This window comes from Rhinopithecus bieti, unplaced genomic scaffold (assembly GCF_001698545.2).
Source record: "Rhinopithecus bieti isolate Rb0 unplaced genomic scaffold, ASM169854v2 scaffold_12653, whole genome shotgun sequence".
Classification (NCBI taxonomy): Eukaryota; Metazoa; Chordata; class Mammalia; order Primates; family Cercopithecidae; genus Rhinopithecus; species Rhinopithecus bieti.
This window is the reverse complement of record NW_016807437.1, coordinates 818,697-843,709: the sequence shown is the minus strand read 5'-3', so window position 1 is coordinate 843,709 and position 25,013 is coordinate 818,697. Positions and strand designations below refer to the sequence as shown.

Genomic DNA, 25,013 nt, shown 5'->3' with positions numbered 1-25,013 from the left:
GCAGTGGCCAGATCTCAGCTCACTGCAAGCTCCGCCCCCAGGTTCACGCCATTCTCCTGCCTCAACCTCCCGAGTAGCTGGGACTACAGGCGCCCGCCACCTCGCCCGGCTAGTTTTTTGTATTTTTTAGTAGAGACGGGGTTTCACCGTATTAGCCAGGATGGTCTTGATCTCCTGACCTCGTGATCCGCCCATCTTGGCCTCCCAAAGTGCTGGGATTACAGGCTTGAGCCACCGAGCCCGGCCAGTATCTTTTTAATTATATTTTACTGTACCTTTTCTATGTTTAGATACATACACACTTACCATTGTGTTATAATTGCCTACAGCAGTCATCACAGTAACATGCTGTATAGGTTTGTAGACTGGGAGCAATCAGCTATATCATATAGCCTAGGTGTGTAGTGGGCTAGACTATCTAGGTCCGTATAAGTATGCTCTATGATGTTTGCACAACAAAATTACCTAACAATGCAATTCTCAGAACATACCCCTATCATTAAGCAACACATAACTGGAAACCACATCTTATCTTTCAGCCTCCTTGAGGACAATCAACTAGAGAATCCTGTTTTTGCCCTGAGGCAAAGTAATCTTAGAGAGTGGAAAACATACATCCCGTTCCTAATGTTATTTGCTGTTTTTAGAGACAGTGTCTCAATACGTTGCCCAGGCTGGCCCAAACTTTTGGACTCAAGCAATCCTCCCACCTCAGCCTTCAGAATAGCTGGGACTACAGGCATGTGCTACTGAGCCCAGCCCCATTCTCAACTTTAGTTGAAAGAGGCAACCTGTTGTATCTGAGGGGGTTTAAATAAGTCAGGACAACATATTTAAAAGTACACTTAACAGTACCAGGAAATATTAATAAAATAGAGGTGTTCACAGTCTTCCTTTCTTTAGAGAATCTTCTTTGTGGCTTTCTGGACAGATGAAGGTAACAGGTAAGGCAGAGAGAACTTAGGAAATCCAAGAGCATAAGCTTAACTTACATTAGAAAGTGCAGAAAGTTTTAGACAGTTTGGGGCAGAAGTATATTGAATAGATACTAAATATGAGAAGGCAGAGCAATATAGGCTGGGTTTGGGAAAGGTTCTTTTGGAGTTTAATGAGTGGGAGGAGAGAGAATTTAGGGGACTTTTGTACTTACCATTTATTTTATACTGAGAGAGCTATTAAGAAGATTTGCTTTGTGATTTAAATAGAGTTCACCTGTGGTGTTTTTGAGAGACTTTGTGAAAACTTAATTTGCTTTTCAAGTATTCCTTGGTGGCGGGACTATTCGTCTTTGAAGGAGAAACCTTGGAGATGGGCTCAATGGTGGATACAAAAAGACTAGGATTTGTCAAAGTTACACATGTGCCTGACTAAGAGGGAGAAATGTCTGCTTACCTTCCACTACCTGGGTTAAGGTATATCTTTGGGAGGAGAGTGATTGAACCTAACAGAAAAATATTTAGCTCTTTTGAGTTCTTGGAGGTAGTCCAGAGAGTGGTGAAATATGTGAGTACAGGGCAAGACTGATGAAAAAAAAAAAAAATTGATGAAAGGACTAAAAAATATTTAAGTGTAGTCTTGATATGAAAGTCAAATGGGAGTTAGAAATTCTAAGAAAGATATTACAATCATATGTGAGTTACAGGGATAATTGAAAATTGAATTTTTTTTCCTTTCACAGCTCTAACTTTTATGAATTTTTAAGGATGCTTACCAGAATACTGAGCAGTTGGTTGCATATTGCCCACATTTCTTCTTTGGTCTTTATAATCTGGAGGTGGCCTTGACAAATGTCGGTTTATCTGATCTTGTGGAGCAATTTTCTCCTTGAGAAAAGATATGAAAACATGTTACATTGCATCATTCCCTTTTCACTTGTGAAAATGCATGTAAATTTTTGTAAAATTTCAGAAAAGTAACATAAGAACAATTTTGCAATCATGGGTTACAAATCATGACCTTATTTTGCAGTCTTAATTCAGAGACAAATCTTTTCAATTTCAATAAACTTCCTGTATGGAAGTATAATTTCTACTTCTCCATAACACTCAACATGTGTTTTGGTTCTAGTAACATCTTATTTTCTTTATTTTTCAATTCAATTTCAATGAGAACTAAATTTCTGTGATTTTTCAAGACGCTAATTTCTAATTTTATGTGGTAGTACAGCTGATATGCTTTGGTAGGTACCTATATATAATTATGGTCCCAAACAGTGGGGAAAGCACAGGAGGTAGGGTTTTCAGATAAAATACAGAACACCTCAGCATTCTGTATTCTTATTTGCTTTGTTTATTTGTTTGAGATGGAGTCTTGCTCTGTCGCCCAGACTGGAGTGCAGTGGCACGATCTCGGATCACTGCAACCTCTGCCTCCCAGGTTCAAGCGATTTTCCTCCCCCCAAGCCCTCGGGATTACAGGTGCTCACCACCACGCCCAGCTAATTTTTATATATTTTTTAGTAGAGATGGGGTTTTACCCTGTTGGCCAGGCTGGTCTCGAACTCCTGACCTCGTGATCCACCCACGTCAGCCTCCCAAAGTGCTGGGATTACAGGCATGAGCCATCGCGCCCAGCCCTGTATTCTTATTTGTTAAATCTGATAACCCTAGGTAGGAGGAGATGTCAAAAGACACCAACAGGTACCGATATAGGCACTATATGAATTTTATGTCTGTTTTTTACCTCCTTATAAACAATTCTTAAAAGTAGGCATGATTATTTCCACCTAAAAAATAAGGCAATGGAATCCTTGTTAGGCTAAGTAACTTGCCGAAAATCACACAGTGGTAGAACTGAGACCAAATCCTGAGTCCAAAACTCAGGCTCTTTCCTGACACACAATACCAGGCCCCTTGCTACTCTGTTTCTCAGCTCCCCATTCTAAAAGCACAGGTTTGCTGCCCTCCCTTCATTTCTTCCATTTGGAATCAGCCTTTTGATTTTTAGAATAGGTGAGGTTGGAAGCTAAGAAAAAAAATAGAGACATTCTTTTAATATGTCAATATCCTCAGTCAAAGACCACTAGGAACACAGCTGTTGGCTTTATTACTTGTTGCAGCAAGGGAGAACACACATCATGAGGGGTCACAGGGTATCTCAGTAGGAGAATGTTAGAGAGAATCTGTCCTGAGATTTGGACTTCGAGTGATTTCAGGAGGGTCTAAGGAAATGGTGCTTTGTTCTAGATTGGAAGCTGTCACAAAGTAAAGTCAATTCTAATTAAATAAAGAAGTAGCTATCACTCATTTAACAAGAGAGGGGGGTGTTTGGTGTTTTGGAGGTTGCACAGTGACCTTGTTTGTGTCTGTTTTTAGACAAAATTATGAAGTGTTATTTTGTCTCATTTCATCATGGTCTCAGAGTAACCTTGTCTGAGGTTGACATTCTGTAGGACTGTTTATACCCAACAGAGAACAAAATGGCTTGACTGTGAGTATCATATCAGCTTTGGGAATTAAGGGCTGCCTTTTATCTTGTTTGGTATGGATCAGGGAGTTTTTAGAATGACTTCACTGCCATTTTGTATGCATCCCAAAGCAATCTCAATTTTCAAGATAAAAATAATCAGCATAGGTAGAGGGAGAACACTATAATTATAGAAAAGTCAACAAATAGAAAAGGAAACTTTGCAATAGATACATGGGTAAATTAGCTGGAAGACAAATGTGCACTGCCTAACTTAGAACTGACTTAAACCATGTGTTTCTCAGTTTCCCATCAAATTCCAAACCTTCTTAGTAGAATAAGTCTACTATAAAGGAGGAGAAAAAGCCTTAAAACAACAACAAACCAAATTTAAATTCTTGTTGCTAAGAAAAAAGCTTGAAAGATACAGTTTTTTGCACATAAGTAATTCATATAAAACACAATTTTGATGAGCTAAGTGTAAATGAATCAGAAACATATGGATTACATTTCTTTTAAACATGGGTTTACAAATTAAGGGAAAAGTGGTTGGTGAAATGCTTTTGGTTTTGCCCAAACCCTAAATGTTTAAGAAACAGCTTTAGATGTTCCATGAACCCAAATGTGGTGATGTTCAACCAGCTCTGTTGTAAACTGTTGTGTAAGATGACAGTTTTGATTTTTATGCCAAGCATGGGACTTTCTGAAATCCACTCTTTTCCAAAAGTATCTGTCATTCTTTCTTATGTAATTAGGTGTTTCTACTGTTTATACTGAAGAAGACAGGATGTGTGTGTGTGTGTGTGTGTGTGTATGTGTGAGAGAGAGAAAGAAAGAGAGAGAGAGAGAGGTAAAGAGAGAGAAGAAGGTGCTTGACTTCCCATCATAGACTATATTGCAAACCTGGATTTATTTTTATATCTCTTCAATCTAATTATTGACTTTTTTTTTTTGAGATGGAGTCTCACTTTGTCACCCAGGCTGGAGTGCAATGGCATGATCTCGTCTCACTGCAACCTCTGCCTCCCATGTTCAAGCGATTCTTCTGCCTAAGTCTCCCAAGTAGCTGGGATTACAGGCACCCGCCATCATGCCCAGCTAATTTTGTATTTTTTTATTAGAGACAGGGTTTCACCATGTTGGTCAGGCTTGTCTCCACTAGAGGGTTAAATTGTTGTTCAAAGGGTTTTCATATATATATATACACACACACATATATATGTGTGTGTATACATACATATATATGCATATATACGTGTGTATATATATCCAGAAATTTAGGTTTCTTAAACTACTTGTTCACAAATGACTTAGATTAATAACTTTGCATATGGACATAACATAGAGCTGCCATGTTGTTCTTTTGTGCTGAAGAGCAGCAAAGACTAGACTGCAATACTGAATAGAGACGGCTACATTTTGCAAAAGAATGACATTCCCATTCTGTGCAAGTGTAAACACATAGGCCATTTCTGAGATTACTTTTGTGCAATAGGAAATTTAATTTATGAACTAATATCTAACGATAACCCAATCTGTTAGACTTGAAAATCCATTATAGAAATCATCTGTTATAGTACATATCTGTTCTGCTTCAGTTTCTTCATCTGTAAAAATGTGAGATGTGGATAATTATAGGACCTCCCTCATATTTCTATTTAATACTGTGAAAATCCAGCTTGGTGCCTGGCACACAGTAGGTACACAATGCGTGTTGGTAATTATGATGTCCGTTGTAATAAGTACTATTCATGTCTCTTCTTTGTGCTTCATTGGTAGGAGAATAACAGAGAATAAGGATAACAAACTTTCATGAGAAAACATCTCAATTTAGGTGCCTATGTGGCCTTGCCAACTGACTGCAAAAGACCACAAAGCATATGCTAATGTACAGTGGTATCAAAGACCACTTCTTCCTGGATATGCTAAAAAGCACAGACACCCTCAATGGTATCCAAACAAAGAGACATGTGAATGGTTTTTAAAAATCACAAAAACAGCAGCCTCATTCTCATTCATCTCACAGTTTATGCCACTGCCCTTTGCACCTGTCCTAGTGGTGACTCAACTGGGGCCCAGTGGGAGTTAGGCCAGTGCCAGGCCAGGACCCTCATGGAATGTATATGCTACCACTTCCTTGCCTTTTAACAAGAGCTGAAAATCAACCTCTGCGTGTTATAATTCATAAAATTAGTAGTATTGATGGTAGTGATGAAAGTGTACCCAGTAAGTCAACCTTAGATTACATGTTTTTCTCTCTGCTGCCCTTGTTTCTAAGTTCTTTAGTTTATAAGGATAAAAATGGGAGGGGAAGGGAACAGGGGAGAGGACTGGAGTTTTCAAAACTATGATTTCTAGAAGAAACCAGTTGTGTCACTTTGTGATCCAGTCTGTGACTCCCTTAAATCTTATGGCAGTATTCACGGTCATCTGTAATCTTATTTCTTAATATTCCTTATTCCAGGTCAAATAAATTTACTTCTCACTATTTCTTTTCACATGTCCTGAATACAAAACTTTGTCCACTTGTAATTCCTGAAAAAAATGTGGTTGTTGGACTATGTTTACTTTTTATCAGGCATTAAATACCTCACAACGCAATCTCCAACTAACCAACACATTCACACCCAGGCTGCACCTTTTGGTGTCTGCCCCGCCCTCCACCTGCAATAGTGGACCCCACCTACTCTATCAGAATCCTACAGTCCTTCAAAATCAATGTCAAATTTTACTTCTTTGGGAGACTATCCTCAATCTTTTCAGGCTGGATTTAATCTTTCTCTCCATTACATTTTCTCTTACTATTTTTATACTTTTACTATAATGCAAATCTGAATCTAGTACTTCCCCTTGTGTTAAATCCTTAAAATCTCTTCTATTGCTTTTCAGTGTAAATTCTGGCCTCTCAAGCCCTACCCTCCTGCCTGTTATCTCCGGCATTTTTACCCATCACTTCCCCATTCTTGTGCACACTCAATACCTTGGCAGACATAAAATGTAGTATCCTTTATTGTCCCCAGGTCTTTGAATATGCTCATTGTTCTGGCTGAAATAACCTTCCTACTCTTCATCTCATCTCTTACTCCACTTTCAGATATTCAGTAGATAAAACATTCTTTCTGAAAGCATCTATAGTAGTTCCCAGAGTATAGCATTTAATCACATGCATTACAATTGGCCAATTTATTTGACATATCCTCCGTATGCTCAAGGCTTCTTTAGGGTGAAGAGAGGATTTGCCTTGTTTATGGCTCTACCCTTATTGCAAATTATTATTTACTGAATAATTATAGCCCCCCTGCATTTCTGACTCTTACTACAAAGCTCCTTGAATATAAAATTATTTGATTTTGTTTTTAATCTTTTCTGTATACCTTAGCTCTAATTCACCTGGAGATGCTTACTTTTTATTTCATTTGGCCAAATAGTTTGAAGGGAGGCAATGAAGCCAGGGCTGAGCAGATAAATACTGAAGGAGGGTTAATGCATGGGTAGTGTGTGGTAAACACAATCTTGTCTTTCTCAAAAAGTCAAATATTAGGTTGGTGCAAAAGTGATTGCGGTTTTTGCCATTAAAAGTAGTGGCAAAAATCACAATCACTTTGGCATCAACCTAATATATACAGTGCAAATGGGAAATGCATTTTACATTTTCTTTTAAAAAATCCCCCATTGTGAGTTGCTTTATTTTAGAAGCCAAATCTTGGTTTTGAGACTCCATGTTGGCTTTTAAAGTTGCTTTTAAAACTCTTATCTCTAAAATCAGTTTGGATTTGAGTTGATTCAAGTTCAGTTTACTATTTCTGCCCCTTAAGCCTGGGGAACAACACTGGTTTCTTTTGCCTGATTCAAATGCTTATGTTGGTTGTTCTAGACATTCCTGGGCTGGGCAAGGCTGGTTAGCAGAGGTGCCATGCATTCCAAGTGTCCAGCAGCTGTTAAATCAAGTTTGGTTTTTTTTCTTCCTGCAGTACACTAAATGTATGGAATTATCCTCTCTTACAGTCGGGACGTCTTTGTTGCTGTCACGTAAGTAGGCGCAGTAAATATAAATGGAAAAGAATAAACTCCCTCTGGTGGGTCAACAGGTCGGTTCAGTAGAAATTAAGAGAAAGTTTTACCGCATCAGCCAGCATCTGCTGCTGGAGAAGAAGCTGCTGTTTCTGCTCCATGATCTGCCTCTGTAGAGTCTGCTTCTTTCCCATCAATTGCTGATTCAACAGTGATTGCTGGGAGTTCATGTAACCACTTCCAGTGTTTGGATTTGAGCAGGGGTTGGGACTTGGACTGGGGCCTGTGTTCTGGCCTACCACAGAGTGTTGATCCTAAAGAAGAGAAAGGGGGAAGGAAAAGCTACTGTGAATTAAAAAAAGAAAAATGTAACACAAAGATCATACACTCAGATTCCAAACATTTGTGATCTTATTAAATATCAAACATGGTTAAATGGGTTGGAGATCAGAGAATCACTTTTTAAATGTCGAAGAAGTAATTGCATATCACAGCAACCAAAGCAGCTGAGTTAATGACATTAGGGCACTGGAAAACTCCCATAGGACTCTGATGGTGGAACCTCCACATTCCAGAAGGTGTTTTTTATGGAACCTCAAGGAAAACTACCATAAAAACATATGGCAAACCTCTCAATTTCTCAGGAATAAACATCATAACCTAACAGATCCTTCCATTTCCCAAAGTTAGCATGTATCATTGCTGATCCTGCAATGAAAATCATGTTTTAATTCATGTGTTTAAAAGTTGAAACCACTTTAGACAGAAGGCATTTTGCCTTACCCAGCTTTCTGTGACAGAGAGGTAAGAAGTCCTGTAAGTTTCTGTTTTATAAACTCAAACTTCGAAAGGACTTCACTTCTCAGGGACTTGTAAATTTTGTTCCCCAGTCAACAATTAAGGTATCTTGGCACAAGAATCTCAGTAAAAGAATACCCGACACACTGATAATGAGAAAATATTGATTAAAAACTCAATTGTATGTCAAATAATATTGGGTATTGGTGAACTACCTTTCTAATTTGAGGTCTCTACCAATTTTTTGGCATTGACAGATCAGGACTCTGCAAGACAGTAAGCTAAACCCAGTTGAATATTCTCATTAATTCCCAGTGATGTATTTAGGATTGAGTTCTGCACTAGTACACTAGTAGGGTTATAAGAAGACTAGAAAATATGGTTATCATCTTAGAGAATTTATCACCCAAGTGAGGGAGAAATGCTTACGTGTATAAACACAAGAAAATGCAAAATCAAATTTTAGATCATATGATATAAACGAAAAGTCAAAAATTGTTATACTTTGATTAGAATGATCTGGGAATCAGCTTATAAGATAGATGCCCTGGACTTGTCCCAGGGATTCTGAGGCTATAGATCAGGGTACCTCTTTAGATCATTCTGATACTCACTGGTCCAGGGAATACGCTTCGGGAAACACTGAATACATGGGAACAAAAGAAATCCAACTCTCTCTCTTTTTCTTTAAGAGACAGAGTCTCACTCTGTCACGCAGGCTGGAGTGCAGTGGCACAATCATGGCTCACTGCAGCTTCAACTGCCCAGGTTCAAGCAATCCTCCCACTTCAGCCTCTTAAGTAGCTGGGACCACAGGCGCACACCACCTGGCTAATTTTTAAATTTTTTGTAGAGACGGGGTGGCTAATGTTTACATTTTTTGTAGAGACAGGGTCTTATTATGTTGCGTAGGTTGGTCTCAAACGCAAGGGCTCAAGTGATCCTAGATCCTTGGCCTCCCACAGTGCCGGTATTACAGGCATGAACCACCACTCCCGGCAAAAAAAAATCCAGCTGTCATTCACCAACTAAACTATGTGAGGTTACAAGACATAAAAACATAAAGCAGGCAGTTGAATGTGGTGGCTCATGCCTGTAATCCTAGCACTTTGGGAGGCCGAGGCGGGTGGATCACCTGAGGTCAAGAGTTTGAGACCAGCCTGGCCAATATGGTTAAACCCCTTCTCTACTAAAAATATGAAAATTAGCCAGGTGTGGTGGCACGTGCCTGTAATCCCAGTTACTCAGGAGGCTGAGGCATGAGAATCACTTGAACCCAGAAGGCGGAGGTTGCAGTGATCCGAGATTGTGCCACTGCACTCCAGCCTGGGCGACAGAGCAAGACTCTGTCTCAAAACAAAAACAAACAAACAAAACCATAAAGCAACTCCCATGATACCACATGAGTAGTGGTAGTAGGTACACCATTTATGGAAATTCTCTTCTCTTTTATTTCTTTCTCTTTATGTGCCAAGCTGAAATAAATAAATAAGTAAGCCACACTCCGAAAGCCTTGGCCTTTTGTAATCTCTGGGGCTACAGAGCTCACCAGCTGCCTCAAAAGCAAAGTGTTACAAAATAATCCTAAGGGCCACCATCCACTGAGGCTTATTATCAGCCAGTCACTGTGGTCAGTGCTTTACATGATTTATCTCATTCACTCCTCCCAACAAGACAATGAGCAAGAACTTGTATTATTAACCCAACTTTGCAGATGAGAAACCTGAGCTCAGAGAGATCACACAGCTGTAAGTAGCCGAGGAGGATTTGAAGCCAGGTCTGTCTGACCCCACGACTCTAGTTCTCAGTCAGTATACTTTACTGCCTGTCACCTGAGACAGGAAGCATAGAGAAGAAAGATTTTTGTACTTTAAACCTGGGCCAACCCCTCAGTTCATGCAGCACTCTTCCCAGGGTTGAGCACCCTCAGGTCAGGAAGGTGGAAGGAAGTGTGTTGGAGAGAAGGACAGGGGAGTGAGGACAGGGTGGGGAGATCTCTTCACCAGTTAGTAAAAAATAATTACAGCCATCTCTGAGGTACACCCTTGGAGCAGCTTAAGGAAACCATCCTCTAATATATTTACACCCCTATGACCAGTCAGTTCTTTCAACTTTAAATCCATCATGAATTTTGGAGAAGTTTCACCCCCTGTGTTCTATAAGCCACTAGGAATGTGGGCTTGGAGACAAGCACTTAAGAGTCATTGACAGAATAGCAGGAGATGAGGATCTGTGAGCTAAGTGTTTTGGAGGGCAAAAGGAGAGCTACATGGAGGATTGGGTACTGGGCCTTTGGGTGCACCCTGACTAAGGACAGGGAAGCAGAGCCTGTGATGGGGGAAAAAGGCAGGATCAGGGAAGCGTAAAGACAGCTGGAAGTGGTGGGGGAAGACATCAAGGTGGGAGAGAATGTATTGGAGATGGTAGTTTGCTTTCTACTCTCCACTTGAACCAGAATAGAAAGAGTCTGCTCTTTTCTTTGATATTGTTTGGAGTTTTTTTTTTTTTTTTTTTTTTTGAGGACGGAGTCTTGCTCTGCTGCCCAGGCTGGAGTGCAGTGGCCGGCTTCTCAGTCACTGCAAGCTCCGCTTCCCGGGTTGACGGCCATTCTCCGCTGTCTCAAGCCTCCCCGGGAGTAGCTGGGACTACAGTGCGCCCGCCTTCGCTCGGCCCGGGCTGGTTTTTTGTATTTTTTAGGTAGAAGACGGGGTTTTCACCGTATTAGCCAGGACAGGTCTCGATCTCATGGACCTCGTGATCCGCCCGTCTCGGCCTCCCAAAGTGCTGGGATTACAGGCTTGAGCCACCGCGCCCAGCCTGTTTGGAGTTTTATGCAAGACTTTCAAAATAAGATTTTGTGGTTTCTTTTGTTTGTTTGTTTTGGTTTGGTTTTGGAAGTAGCTGACAAGCATAGGTAGAAAAATTCAAAACACTTTTCTTTTCGTCTTCTTTTCCTTGCCCTGCAATGGACGAGATCATAAGCTCTGGAGGTAAGTCCACCTTGGTTCATATCCCAGTTCTGACACTTAGTTGTGTGATGTGGCAGAAGTTAATTCACCTCTCTAAGCCTCAGTTTTCTTATCTGTAAAAAGGAAATAATAACAGTATGGATGTCACAGGTTCCCTACAAGAATTAGGGGAGATAATCCAATACCTATTACTAAACAATAGCTGCTCATAATTATTAAAGTTATTTCTACACATAGGAACAATAGTCTGTTTTCATTTGTTTTCATTGTGAAACAAAGGAGATAGAACTCGTAGACTACAGAAAGCCATTCTGTGTCAGGTCTCTCCGATATGTAGAGGTCTCAGTTATATTGCAGATTATGAGCCACCCAGGGATTTGGGAAATTACCTTCATCCTCCTACTTGAAGATGCCAGAAGATGGGTGGGGTATCATTCTCTGATGGGCTGTCTTTTGGGGTATGCTTCTTTCTTCTTGCTTAGGGGCTCAGCTCAGGTCTCTGTTAACTTTGCTCTTTGCTGTTCTGGTTTTATTCTCTTAACATCCAATTATTTATGCATAGTGCAAATGTACATTTACTAAGTACCATGCCTTAGTTTCCTCATTGGCAACATAAAGGTAATATATTAATTACCTAAAATTTGACAAGATGAATTTTAGAACAGTACCAGGGACTTACTAGAGATGTTTGATACACTTTAACTATTATTATTTTGTTATTTCTGTATTTTAAATATTAGAGAGATGTTTTATATCCAATGAGTCTTGTGAAGGAGCTCACACTGTACGTGTACCTGGACTACAGATGTGGTGTGTTTGGCCCCATTGTGTTTGAAACACAAATTGCTCTTTGTTCTCTCCAGTTGGCCACAGCAGCCTCTACTACTCCTTACTTTATTATACCCACCCATTTTCCTCATTTCTATCACTTGCCTGGTCCATGTAGGCCACCTGAGTTTAAGATCTCTGGCATACAGTTTGTCTTGGAAGATAAGCTACACATACCACACACTCCACATATCCACTCACCCAAAGTTATGACAACAAAAAACAATCATTTCCATTAGGTGGTATGACACCTACTAGTGTCTTAAGATTAAAACTCAGATCACGGCACACATTTACCTATGTAACAAACCTGCACATCCTGCACATGTACCCAGGAAATTAAAAGTTGAAGGAAAATCAATCATTCAATCAATCTCAGATCACCTGATGCCTAGTCACCCATGAATCCATCAATCCATTAATGAATTTGACAAAGTATACTGAATGTCTACTCTGTGCTAGGCAGGTTTTATTTTCTACAGACCAAAATGTATTTAGAAATGGGGAAAATGAGAAGAAAGAAAAGAGGTAGACAGAGTGCTCAATGTTGGCAGAATTGATGAACTCTAAAATAACTTCCAGAGAATTCTGGAAAACCACCCATTTCTAAGATTTATAAAAGATCTGCATGCCAGGAAAATGTAACTATGTCTCTTTCTCTCTCTAATCAAACAGATAAACTGTGCTAAATGTAGTTTCTTTCCTTCATGGTACCAAAAGATACTTTGGGACCCTTTTCCCTTAAGGTCTAAAGGGTTTTCCAAATTTGAAACTAGTGCTGGGGTGAAGGGAGGTGCCCTGGTATGGAGGAAAGAATAACAGATAAACTCTTTCTTGGAATTTTGTAAAATTTTAAAATCTTATAGTTCCTAGCTCATGGGNAAGTTAATTCACCTCTCTAAGCCTCAGTTTTCTTATCTGTAAAAAGGAAATAATAACAGTATGGATGTCACAGGTTCCCTACAAGAATTAGGGGAGATAATCCAATACCTATTACTAAACAATAGCTGCTCATAATTATTAAAGTTATTTCTACACATAGGAACAATAGTCTGTTTTCATTTGTTTTCATTGTGAAACAAAGGAGATAGAACTCGTAGACTACAGAAAGCCATTCTGTGTCAGGTCTCTCCGATATGTAGAGGTCTCAGTTATATTGCAGATTATGAGCCACCCAGGGATTTGGGAAATTACCTTCATCCTCCTACTTGAAGATGCCAGAAGATGGGTGGGGTATCATTCTCTGATGGGCTGTCTTTTGGGGTATGCTTCTTTCTTCTTGCTTAGGGGCTCAGCTCAGGTCTCTGTTAACTTTGCTCTTTGCTGTTCTGGTTTTTATTCTCTTAACATCCAATTATTTATGCATAGTGCAAATGTACATTTACTAAGTACCATGCCTTAGTTTCCTCATTGGCAACATAAAGGTAATATATTAATTACCTAAAATTTGACAAGATGAATTTTAGAACAGTACCAGGGACTTACTAGAGATGTTTGATACACTTTAACTATTATTATTTTGTTATTTCTGTATTTTTAAATATTAGAGAGATGTTTTATATCCAATGAGTCTTGTGAAGGAGCTCACACTGTACGTGTACCTGGACTACAGATGTGGTGTGTTTGGCCCCCATTGTGTTTGAAACACAAATTGCTCTTTGTTCTCTCCAGTTGGCCACAGCAGCCTCTACTACTCCTTACTTTATTATACCCACCCATTTTCCTCATTTCTATCACTTGCCTGGTCCATGTAGGCCACCTGAGTTTAAGATCTCTGGCATACAGTTTGTCTTGGAAGATAAGCTACACATACCACACACTCCACATATCCACTCACCCAAAGTTATGACAACAAAAAACAATCATTTCCATTAGGTGGTATGACACCTACTAGTGTCTTAAGATTAAAACTCAGATCACGGCACACATTTACCTATGTAACAAACCTGCACATCCTGCACATGTACCCAGGAAATTAAAAGTTGAAGGAAAAATCAATCATTCAATCAATCTCAGATCACCTGATGCCTAGTCACCCATGAATCCATCAATCCATTAATGAATTTGACAAAGTATACTGAATGTCTACTCTGTGCTAGGCAGGTTTTTATTTTCTACAGACCAAAATGTATTTAGAAATGGGGAAAATGAGGAGAAAGAAAAGAGGTAGACAGAGTGCTCAATGTTGGCAGAATTGATGAACTCCAAAATAACTTCCAGAGAATTCTGGAAAACCACCCTTTTCTAAGATTTATAAAAGATCTGCATGCCAGGAAAATGTAACTATGTCTCTTTCTCTCTCTAATCAAACAGATAGACTGTGCTAAATGTAGTTTCTTTCCTTCATGGTACCAAAAGATACTTTGGGACCCTTTTCCCTTAAGGTCTAAAGGGTTTTCCAAATTTGAAACTAGTGCTGGGGTGAAGGGAGGTGCCCTGGTATGGAGGAAAGAATAACAGATAAACTCTTTCTTGGAATTTTGTAAAATTTTTAAAAATCTTATAGTTCCTAGCTCATGGGTTTTACCACGTGCCTACTACATACATTCTTTGAATTCATGATTGAAGTAATATTTGGCTGCTCTTGCATTTTTTTTTTTGCCCTTATGTTTGCTGTAAAACACAAAACACCTCCTTATACAAGCTTGCTGTCATTGCCAACACGTTGTGCAAACTTTGGTACATAAAATAGTATGAAAGAAAAATCTGCTTCGATACATTGGCTTTGATTTTCATACTCAGCCTCACTCTTTGCCTTAAATTCAACCCATGTAGAACTTAATAGAAATCATCTGGTTTTTCCCCAACACACATTTTCTCCTGAAGTGCATATGAAGGCCTTGGTAAAAATGGCACATTCTCAGCTGATAGATGAGAGTATGTGTGCCTGTGTGCATGCATGTGTGTGTGTGATTGTGAAAGAATTAGGCTTTTCCATCAATGTAGTCTTTCACATGATAGAAAACCCAGTGTTCTAGAGAAACCATAGCTAAAGATTGATTTGGCAGCAAGGAATAGTCAATGACTGGTTCAAATCATGAACTTTCATGATCTTTCATTTTACATGTTCTTTTTCCGTTTTTACCTACAAAAGTATAGTGTTTGGTTCTAACCTACAAAATAGGTTTCGGATCCAAGCCTCCTGGGTTTTAAATCAATTATGAGTGTACAGTAATGTATATTTATTGTGCACTTCTAGATAGTTTTCCACGTTTGTGAGCATGTGTGCGTGCGCATTAGAGATTTTAAAGTCTTTTTATAGTGTTAGTGCCTGAGATAGTGTAGCATGCCAGTAGTGCTTAAGTATGGATAAAACTTCTTGGTCCTTGTTTTAACCCAGCACAGGACTGCCAGACCAATGAAAATATATTTGTATTCTTTTAATAAGGTTCTATCAATCAATCTGTCTTTAGAATTATTACCCTCACTGCACTCTTATTCATTAATTCAACAAGTATTTATTAAGCATCTACTGCACATCATGCATTCTTCTGGGCCTTGGGGATAAAGCAGTAAAAAGATACTAAAAGGACTTCTTATGAATTAAACGACATTTTTATGAGTTTTAGAATCACAATCTCTTAGTGGGATACATCTTTTCTCAAAATGCCATCCCAATCAAAAAGCATTTGAGATCTTCATTTCAATATTTCTCAGCTGTACACAAGTGGTCCTGAGCTCACTCTAAGGCCCGCTGGTGAGCATCTTCTTCCTCTAAGTCTTTGGCCCTGTCATTAGAAATTCACTGCTCTATCCCTAACCACTGCTAGTATTTAGTCATCTCGTCTCTGCTCTTTTACTCTGAGAATGTTTTAAAATTATCTCAAAGCAGTAGTGAAGATCTCATAATACATTCATATATTTTTTAAAAAATGTTCCCATCCTCATCTGCCATTTAAGAAGATGCTAGATATTCTTGATCGAACTGCTATACTCAAGAATTTTGGACTCATACTCTATACAGATACTAGACTCTTTATATAGCAAAAGCTTCCCTATATAGCAAAGTTTTATCTACCCATTTATCCACTTTTCTATCTATCTATCTATCTATCTATCTATCTATCTATCTATCTATCTATCTATCCATACATCCCATCCATAGATCTACCTACCCAACCTCCATACCTGTCCATTCTAGTCCAAATCTCCAAACTGTACTTTCTTCTACCACATCCCTAGCAAATGATCATTCAACCTCTGCTAAAATTACAGAAACATTCTTGATGTATTATTTGGAATGCTCTTCAGAACTCCAAGTTGCTATTCTTAACAGCATCTGAGCGAAGAAAATGCTTTTGACATGATGGGTTTCATTCATTCACTTATTTTCTAAAAAAGCAGGTACTGACTAAGTATAACCTATGTCCCAGGCATTTCACCAGGTGCTAGAGAAATGAAGATAATTTGGACACAGTTGTTGTTTACAAGGCTTTTACCTCCAAGGAGAGGAGATAGTCTTAGTCACACCCTGGATTGTGGGTAGTCCTATATTAGGAGGGTAACAAAGTTCATGCAGCCTGCTGGAAAATCCTGCCACCTGACTATACTTTTAAGTTTTCCAACTGTGCTACTGATGGATGATTTATTTCCTAGGATGGTCTCAAGGATGTTAGGAGACCATTTGGTAAATCAGGTTTATGATGACTGAATCTTTTAGCTTGAGGCAAATAAAACATGCTCACAAGTTAAGTAAGTTCACAAGGAAGCTGGATGCATGTTTTAACTTATGGAAAAAAATCTGCTTAAAAATGCTTTCCCCAATTTTTTACTTCATTCATTTAATATCTAGTGTATGGATCACCATGGGAAGTACTAGCTCACTGATGTCGTAAACTATGTCTACACACCCAAGAGACAATTAGGAGAACACATGAACTCTTTCAAATGGGTACCCTTTTCCCTTAGAAGACAAATTACTTGTCCTTTGTATTAATTGTGTTTCTCTCAAAGGCAGTTTGAAGTCCTTTTGAAAAAAAGTCCAGATTAAAAAATTAAGAACACACCCCACTGTCCCAGCCTTCTACCAGTGAATTCACCACTACCCTTTTCTTTAAATTTTCTGGGATAAATTTTTAAAGAAATAGTATGTGTGAAGAAAATCTTGTAAATCTCAATAACCAAAAGCAGAGGACAGGCTTGGCTACTGGGTGTTACTTTGATAAAGTGTCTCTGTAAATCATGGTCAATATGTGCGAGATCTTTAAAAAAGACATTCACTAATAAAATCATTGGGACTACCTCTTTCTTTCATTTCAATGGAATTGTAAGGACTCTGTCAGGCAGGACTGATCTCAGCAAAAGGTAGAATGGGGTACAAAATATCCCTGGTTTCATTGAAGTATATACAGAAATAGTAAGACTCATTGGATTCAGTCAGTTTTACAGTTAAAGCAGTTTTGTGGGCTGAACAGTGACACAGTAACTTTCACAACATAGGCAAAGTTACCGGGCAGGTATTGTTCTCTTAATTTAAAAAAAAAAGGCTCTACAAAATATTTGTCTTGTTCTAGGCAGTTGGGTAAAATAGCTCTCTGTTCCTCTTCACTTATTTTGGAAGGGGACTGTACAATGATTTCCCCCCCCACAAAAATGAAGTAATGTAAATTACTTGAGATCCATGAGAGTATTTTGGCGTGGGATGACTGCCTTTTCTTTTTCTTGGCTTCTAGAGCTAGGCATCTGCAATTTGCAAAACAAATTCAAGATAAAGTACCCAGCTGGGCAAGTCTGTACAGTAGATCTCACAAACTGGTTTGCTATTCAATCAATCAATCTTTCTTCTCCCTACCCCCTTCTCTCTTTCCCTCTTTTTGTCTTTCTTTCCCTGTCCCAATGAACTAACTGCTCAACTGTTCCTTTCGGCTATTCATCTTCAGAACTGTCTCCTGATGAAGCCATTTATTTATCTCTGTGCCTAAAAAACAAGTTGTCTCAACTGTTTCAGATTCCCAATAAGCTGGCAGACCCACTCACTCAAAGTTATTTATTTGGGGCATTAACAGTGAGGTGGTTGTGGGTGGCCAAAATAATTGAGCAGTTGTTATTTAACACAACAATGACAACAAAACAATTGTCAGGAAATCATCCAGGAAACAGCTTGTAAACAGAAAAGACTGAAGGGATGAAACCCTCCGATCTTCAGGTTACCAGATCTTCCAGTCTTCTATTTCAAGGGTCAGCAAACTATGACATGATGGCTTAATCCAGCCTGCCACCATTTTTGGTAAATAAAATTTTATTGGAACACAGCCATACACACTCATTCATATGCCTGTGGCTGCTTTCCCACTATAATACCAGAGTTGAATAGTTGTGCCAGAGACCTACGGCACACAAAGCCTAAAATACTTGCTACCTGGCCCTTTACAGAAAAAGTTTCTTGACCCTTGCTATACCTGGCTGTACTGGACAAATAATGCAAGGTACTTTGGTCTTTTACATTACATTTTAAAAATGCCTTAGATGAAGTACACAGCAATCCTTTGAGATAACTGGCAAGTTGAAAACAAGAAATATTTATCATAAAATCTCTTTACAATAGCCTTCCACTTTAGTAACCATTACACACAGCGGGAACTAAAAAGCAACTTTCATCCAACTTTATTTTACAGATGAAGATGCTGCCCAGAAAGTTTAAGGAATTGACTTGCACAAGATCACAAACCTAACTGAGAGATGAGGAACACAGATCCCAAATCTGGGAAAATACATTAAGAAGAAATAAACAGAACAAAGTCTATTTGCTTGAAAGAATTGTAGCTTATCTGATATAACTTATTGGGGGTGAGAGACTGGGTGGTGGAGATGAAGGTCAAGCTTCAAAAAACAGAAGAAAGTATTTGGTTTAGTATTCTTCTTTCCCCTTCACAATTGTGAATAGTAGCTGCTTTCCCCTTCTATTTAATAGAAAATTTTCTTTACTTGCTCAGTACCTTCTCCTGCACCCTGCAGAGAAACCCCAATCATATGTTTATAATCTGTTTATTTCAAATGATTAGAATGAATTTTATACTCACTATAGAGTTTATTCTTCAGATATTACCCAATTTTTAAGTCACCAGGACACTGTGTCTATTCTTAGCCTCTGGGGTGGACACGTATTATGGGTTGGCACAGAGACCAGCTCCATGAGTGAGAAAGCAGCCTTCAGTGGGAGAGTGGCCAGGAACAAAACGTCAGTGGGTCAGGGTGGAGTGGGAAGAGTTTGGTAACTCAGGGGAAGGAATGAGAAATTTTTCTTAAAACAGAAATTCTTCAACTTTAGAAGGACTCTTTGTGGCAGATTTCAAATTTCTGCTCTATAAGTTAGCTTTCAGCTTTCTGCCTGTAGAGCAATGGTTTCAAACATTGATTTGGATCATAGTTCCTTTTGAGGATTTTACATAGCTATGGATTCTGTGTCTCTTCCCATCCTCCAAACACACATACAACTAATACTTTTGTCTACAATTTCAGGGAGTTTACAAATTCTTTAAACATCCACAGACTATCCATAGAGCTCAGGTTGAGAACTCAACCTCCCTCACTCCCCACCACCAATGCTGGTATTTATGAAAGTAATAAAATGATTTTTCCCTTGGATACAGCCTCTACACTGTACTCCCAGCTTAAAATCATACATAGCTCCTCACTAGCTTTGGGATCACGTCCTAACTCCCAAGAATGGTATATAAGGCCTTCCATGATCTAGCCTCTGCATCTTTCTCCAGTATTCTCTCTCAACACATCCTTTCCTCACTCTATACTATAGTGATATTAAACTACATGCAGTTCTCCAAACCCACAGAGTTGTTTCTCTTCTCCAAATTTTTGTATATGGTCATATCCTCTCTGTCTGGAACACTCTTTCTCTGCCTCTTCCTACCAGGTGAACAGCCTTTTTTTTCTGGGTTCAACTCAGATGTAATTTTTTTTTCAGGAAGTCTTCTCTGACTGTCTAGAACTGAGTTAGGTACCCCTCTCCTGTGCTTTTGTAAGACCCATTACTGGCCTATTAGGTAGCCTTTGTCACTCTATATCGTAATTGCTCATTTGCTTATACCTCTCTCCCATTTTAAGTGCTTCGAAGGCTGGGACATGTTCATTGTGAAATTCCCAGGGCATAGCAGACTCTCCATAGATGTTTTCTGAATTAAAAATACATGAATGATTGAAGAAGCAATGTGAAGGAAGAAAATGAGGACAGAACTTTCTGCTGTGAGGCACATGGGCTGAAAATGTTGGCTCTTTCCAAAGGCAACTGGAAAACCAAAGTAGGGGAGAAAGGCAAAGGTTGTGCAACATTTTTGAAGCCAATGTTGTTTTTATGGGTGTGCCACCTTAGAAGGGCCCTTGGCAAATAGACTGTCTTAGGAAAGAAAAGTTAGTGGTGAATGATGATGGAGATCTTGATGACAATGACGATAATGATGACAGGGCTGATGAAGATGATGATGGGGATGATGAGGAAGATGATGGGGATGATGAGGAGGATGATGGAGATGATGAGGATGACGGGGATGATGAGGAGGACAACAGGGATGATGATGAGGATGGGGATGATGAGGAGGATGGGAATGATAAGGAGGAGGATAGGGATGATGAGGAGGATCATGGGGATGATGAGGAGGATGGGGATGATGATGAGGATGACAAGGATGATGAGGAGGATGACGGGGATGATGAGGAAGATGACAGAGATGAGAGGAGGATGACGGGGATGATGAAGAGGATGATGAAGATGACGAGGAGGATGACGAGGATGATAAGGAGGATGACGGAGATGATGAGGAAGACGGGGATGATGAGGACGATGGGGATGATGAGGAGGACGACAGGGATGAGGAGGATGATGGGGATGATGAGGAGGATGACGGGGATGATGAGGATGACAGGAATGAAGAGGATGGAGATGATAAGGAGGAGGATGGGGATGATAAGGAGGGGGATGGGGATGATGAGGATGATGAGGAGGATGATGAGGATGATGAAGAGGACGGGGATGATGAGGATGACGAGGATGATGAGGAGGATGACAGGGATGATGAGGAAGATGATGGGGATGATGAGGAGGACGACGGGGATGATGAAGAGGACGACAGGGATGATAAGGATGATGAGGATGATAAAGACGATGATGGAGATGATGAGGAGGATGACGGGGATGATGAGGAAGATGATGGGATGATGAGGAGGAAGACGGGGATGATGAGGAGGATGATGGGGATGATGAGGAGGATGATAAGGATGATGGGGAGGATGAAGAAGAAGACAGGGATGATGAGGAAGAAGACGGAGATGATGAGGAGGACGATGGGGATGATGAGGAGGAAGGGGATGATGAGGACGATGGGGATGATGAGGAGGAGGATGGGAATGATGATGAGGACGACGGGGATGATGAAGAGGACGGAGATGATGATGAGGATGAGGAGGAGGACGGGGATGATGAGGACGATGGGGATGATGAGGAGGAGGACGGCGATGAGGAGGATGACGGGCATGATGAGGAGGACGACAGGGATGATGAGGAGGATGACGAGGATGATGAGGAGGAGGATGGGGATGATGAAGAAGATGATGGGGATGATGAGGAGGATGATTGGGATGATGAGGAGGACGATGGGGATGATGAGAAAGATGATGGGGATGATGAGGAAGATGATGTGCATGTGTTGGAAGGCAGGGAGAAGGCACACCGATGGAGTAAGAATTCTACTAGTATTAATACTTCTCATTTTTTGAAAGATAAATGCCAAGCCATGTGTTGAGGGCCTGCATTTATTATCTTAATGAGTCCCCACAATAGTTCTGTTTTAATTATTATTCACATTTTAAAGATAAGGAGATACAAGTTACAGAACTTGTCTTTTTTCCCCACATGTATGTCTTTAAAATCAAGAGTACTTTAAAGGTTATTGAGCTTAGTAAATAAGATAATAGGCAAAATATATATACATTTAAAAATCCCTCTGTTCAAAAAGCGATTTCAGTGAGTAGGCAGCAATAGTGAAAGGTGGGTTCTGGGATCAGACAGACCTGGGTTCAAATTCCAACTCTGCTTTTTTCTAAGTTGCATAGGGGTAATATTTAATAAATTTTACCTCCAATGATGATTAAGAACAAATAGCATAAAGTAAGTGAAGTATCTGGTATACAACAGATTCAAAACAAATATTAATATCTATACTTAAGTCAACTTGATATTAATTGAATATCATATAAATTTTCTGAATATCATACATACAACACAAAGTATTAGATTAAATAATATACAATTTCTGATCATCAGATAGTGATGGTAGAATGGTATTTATAGTAATATTAGTAATAAATCAACAAACAATAATTATCCAGAAATATTCTCACTTAAACTTAGTAATAGCTGAGCATTATCACCACTGCCTCTACCAAGTAAAACAAGATTAGGAAATTGTATTTAAGAGTAATTTTATCTTTTGTTGAGTTTATTATATGAGTTGAATAAAGTATCCCTCCGCTTTTCTTTTCTCTTTGGTATGTTGTATATCAGGCCTATACTTTCTCTTCAGAAAAGCATTCATTTCAAAAGGATATACATTAGAAACTAGTTTAATATCCTAAAATTGTGCATTCCTCTAGAAATGTTTGGAAAGTATTATGGTTTTGGATAGGACAAGTTATCAACATTTTCTGTTCTCATTAAAAATAAAGGCAATTCAGTAAACAAGTAGCAATGAAGACTAAAGAAGGGGTAAATGATACCACAATTCCAAAGAAAGAAAATCCCTTTTAAAGGATTAGTTCTTAAATCAGAACGATGGCCAAATTATACATGAAACAAATCTGGGATAAAAAAAATTGATTTCCAAAGATAGCTTCTTATACTCTATAAAAAATATAAGATCTTTCCTTTGGGAATAAAAAACCCATTATGTAATTTTTGTCTCTGGAATTTCACCTTAATGAAAATTGTATAGACTACTCTTAGCTGCTTGTTATACTCTTCAAGAGAGCAAAGTGTGAAATCTAAGAAAATTCTCACATGTCTCATGTGATATCCCATGACAATATATTGTAATGATGAAAAAAAATGTAGCTTTTGTAGTTAGAATGTCTGTTTGTAAATATTTGCTTCATAATTTATTAATTGTTTTTCTTGGGCAAATTATACAACTTTGTATGTTTTGATTTCTTGTCTATTATGGAATAAATAATAGTGCCTTCCTCATGGAATTGCTGTATGGCTTGAATAAGATCATGTAAATAAAATATGTGACACAGTCTCTGGCCCCTATGAGGTGTTTGCTATGGTTTTAATAATGGTGTCTCCTCCAAAATTCCTGTTGAAACTTAATCCTCAGGGTGGTGGCACAAGAGATGGGTCCTCATGGGAGGTGATCAAGTCATGAGGGCTCTGCCTCATGAGAGGGAAAAGGGATTGAGAAAGTGAGTTCAGTTCCTTTTTGTCCTTGTACCTACCACCATGGAAGAATGCCACTATGAGAAGGCACCTAATCAATAGAACAGGCCCTCACCAGACACCAATGCCAGTGCATTGATCTTGGACTTCACAGCCTCCATAACAGTGAGAAATACATTTCTGTTCTTTATAAATTACCCATTCTGTGGTATTTTGTTACAGCAGCACAAATGAACAAGACAGTTTCCAAGAAACGCTAGCATTTATTTTAACTATTATCTCCTCTGACAATTTTTACTTCTTCTTATCACATATACTGACATTTAATTGATTCTTCTAGAAATCTGTTTTATGTGAACTGCAAATCTTTAAAATTTTTCAGTCTTCCCTTATGTCTTATCTAGGCCTTACTTTCTCCAACTTTAAGATACGGAACTTAGACTACAATTTCTCAACTCCATTCTAGTGCTAGAATAGTTGAAATTCCATTTTTATTTAATCGAAGGAAAAATAATTACCACTGTAATGAAATAATTTGATTTCTTTTTTTAATTGAGTCAAAAATACAACCTATCAACAAGACATGCAAACATTTTGCCTCTATACTGAACAAATAATAGATTGATTCAGTTGAGGGTGGAGAGTGGGGGATCAAGCTGGTTGTCTTCTGATGACATTTGAAGTAAATACACTGAAGCTTGGGAATGGAAATGTTGAATAAATATATTAGATTGAATTCTGGATTGGATTTTCAAGGCATAGGGTAGAATTATACAGCTCTGGTAATAAGTTCTGACTTTTCTCAACTAATTCTACCAAAAGATTCACATTTTTCCCTAATACCATAAAAGAATACAAAATATTTTGCTAGAGATAATTTTTATGCTTTGAATCTCTCCATTCTTCACTAAAATATACAAAATGTATTAACCTACAAAGTAACCTACAAATTTTGACATATTTTTTCTCATGAGAAATGAGAGAATGTCTTGGTTATTACAGGTTGTCTATTAGACATGGAAATCTAGGTGCACAAATAAAATATAGTGACTGTGGTCAACATCTTCCAATGTGTTTGTCTAGTGTAATGTGACATGATTGCTTTTTTGAATGTACTATTATAATGGCCAGAAAGGACATTAGAAAAGGAGCCATGTGTTCTCTGTTAAATGTAGCTATGAAGTCTCTCTCAGATTAGCAAAGCAAGCCACTAAATACTTCAGTGGGACTTCAAAAAAGCTGAGTTCTCCCTAAGAATCACTAAGGGATGAACTTCAAAAGATTAGAGGTTTCACTTGGATCAGTTCCCAGAAAATCAAGTTATTTACCAAATCTTATTTATGCAAACTATATAAACACACTTTGATCTGCAGGGTACCAAAATGATGTTTTAGAAAAATGATAACCTTAAATGAAAAGTCTACTGTGGAGACAAATGAGGAAAGTCAACTTTTTTTTGGTCTCATTATTTTGTCTGTCTACATTGATCAAATAAGTGGTACAATTACTGCCAGATCTGATGCTACTCTATGACTATGAACATAGAAAACAGTACCTAAATTTTTTATTAATTCTGTTGAGCAATAAGATTAGGAGTTTTTTTTTTTTTTTTTTTTTTT

General features: G+C 38.7%; 1 protein-coding gene across 1 annotated transcript in view; it reads right to left on the bottom strand.

The window, feature by feature from the left end:
- Positions 1 to 25,013, bottom strand: part of MAML2 (mastermind like transcriptional coactivator 2) — a 383,748-nt gene that overhangs the window by 6,575 nt on the left and 352,160 nt on the right. The window contains exons 4-5 of the mRNA XM_017881984.1: positions 7,527 to 7,730; positions 1,712 to 1,823 (exon numbers count right to left, since the gene is read on the bottom strand). Of these exons, the coding sequence (XP_017737473.1) occupies positions 1,712 to 1,823; positions 7,527 to 7,730 (316 nt within the window). The remainder of the gene's footprint in view (positions 1 to 1,711; positions 1,824 to 7,526; positions 7,731 to 25,013) is intronic.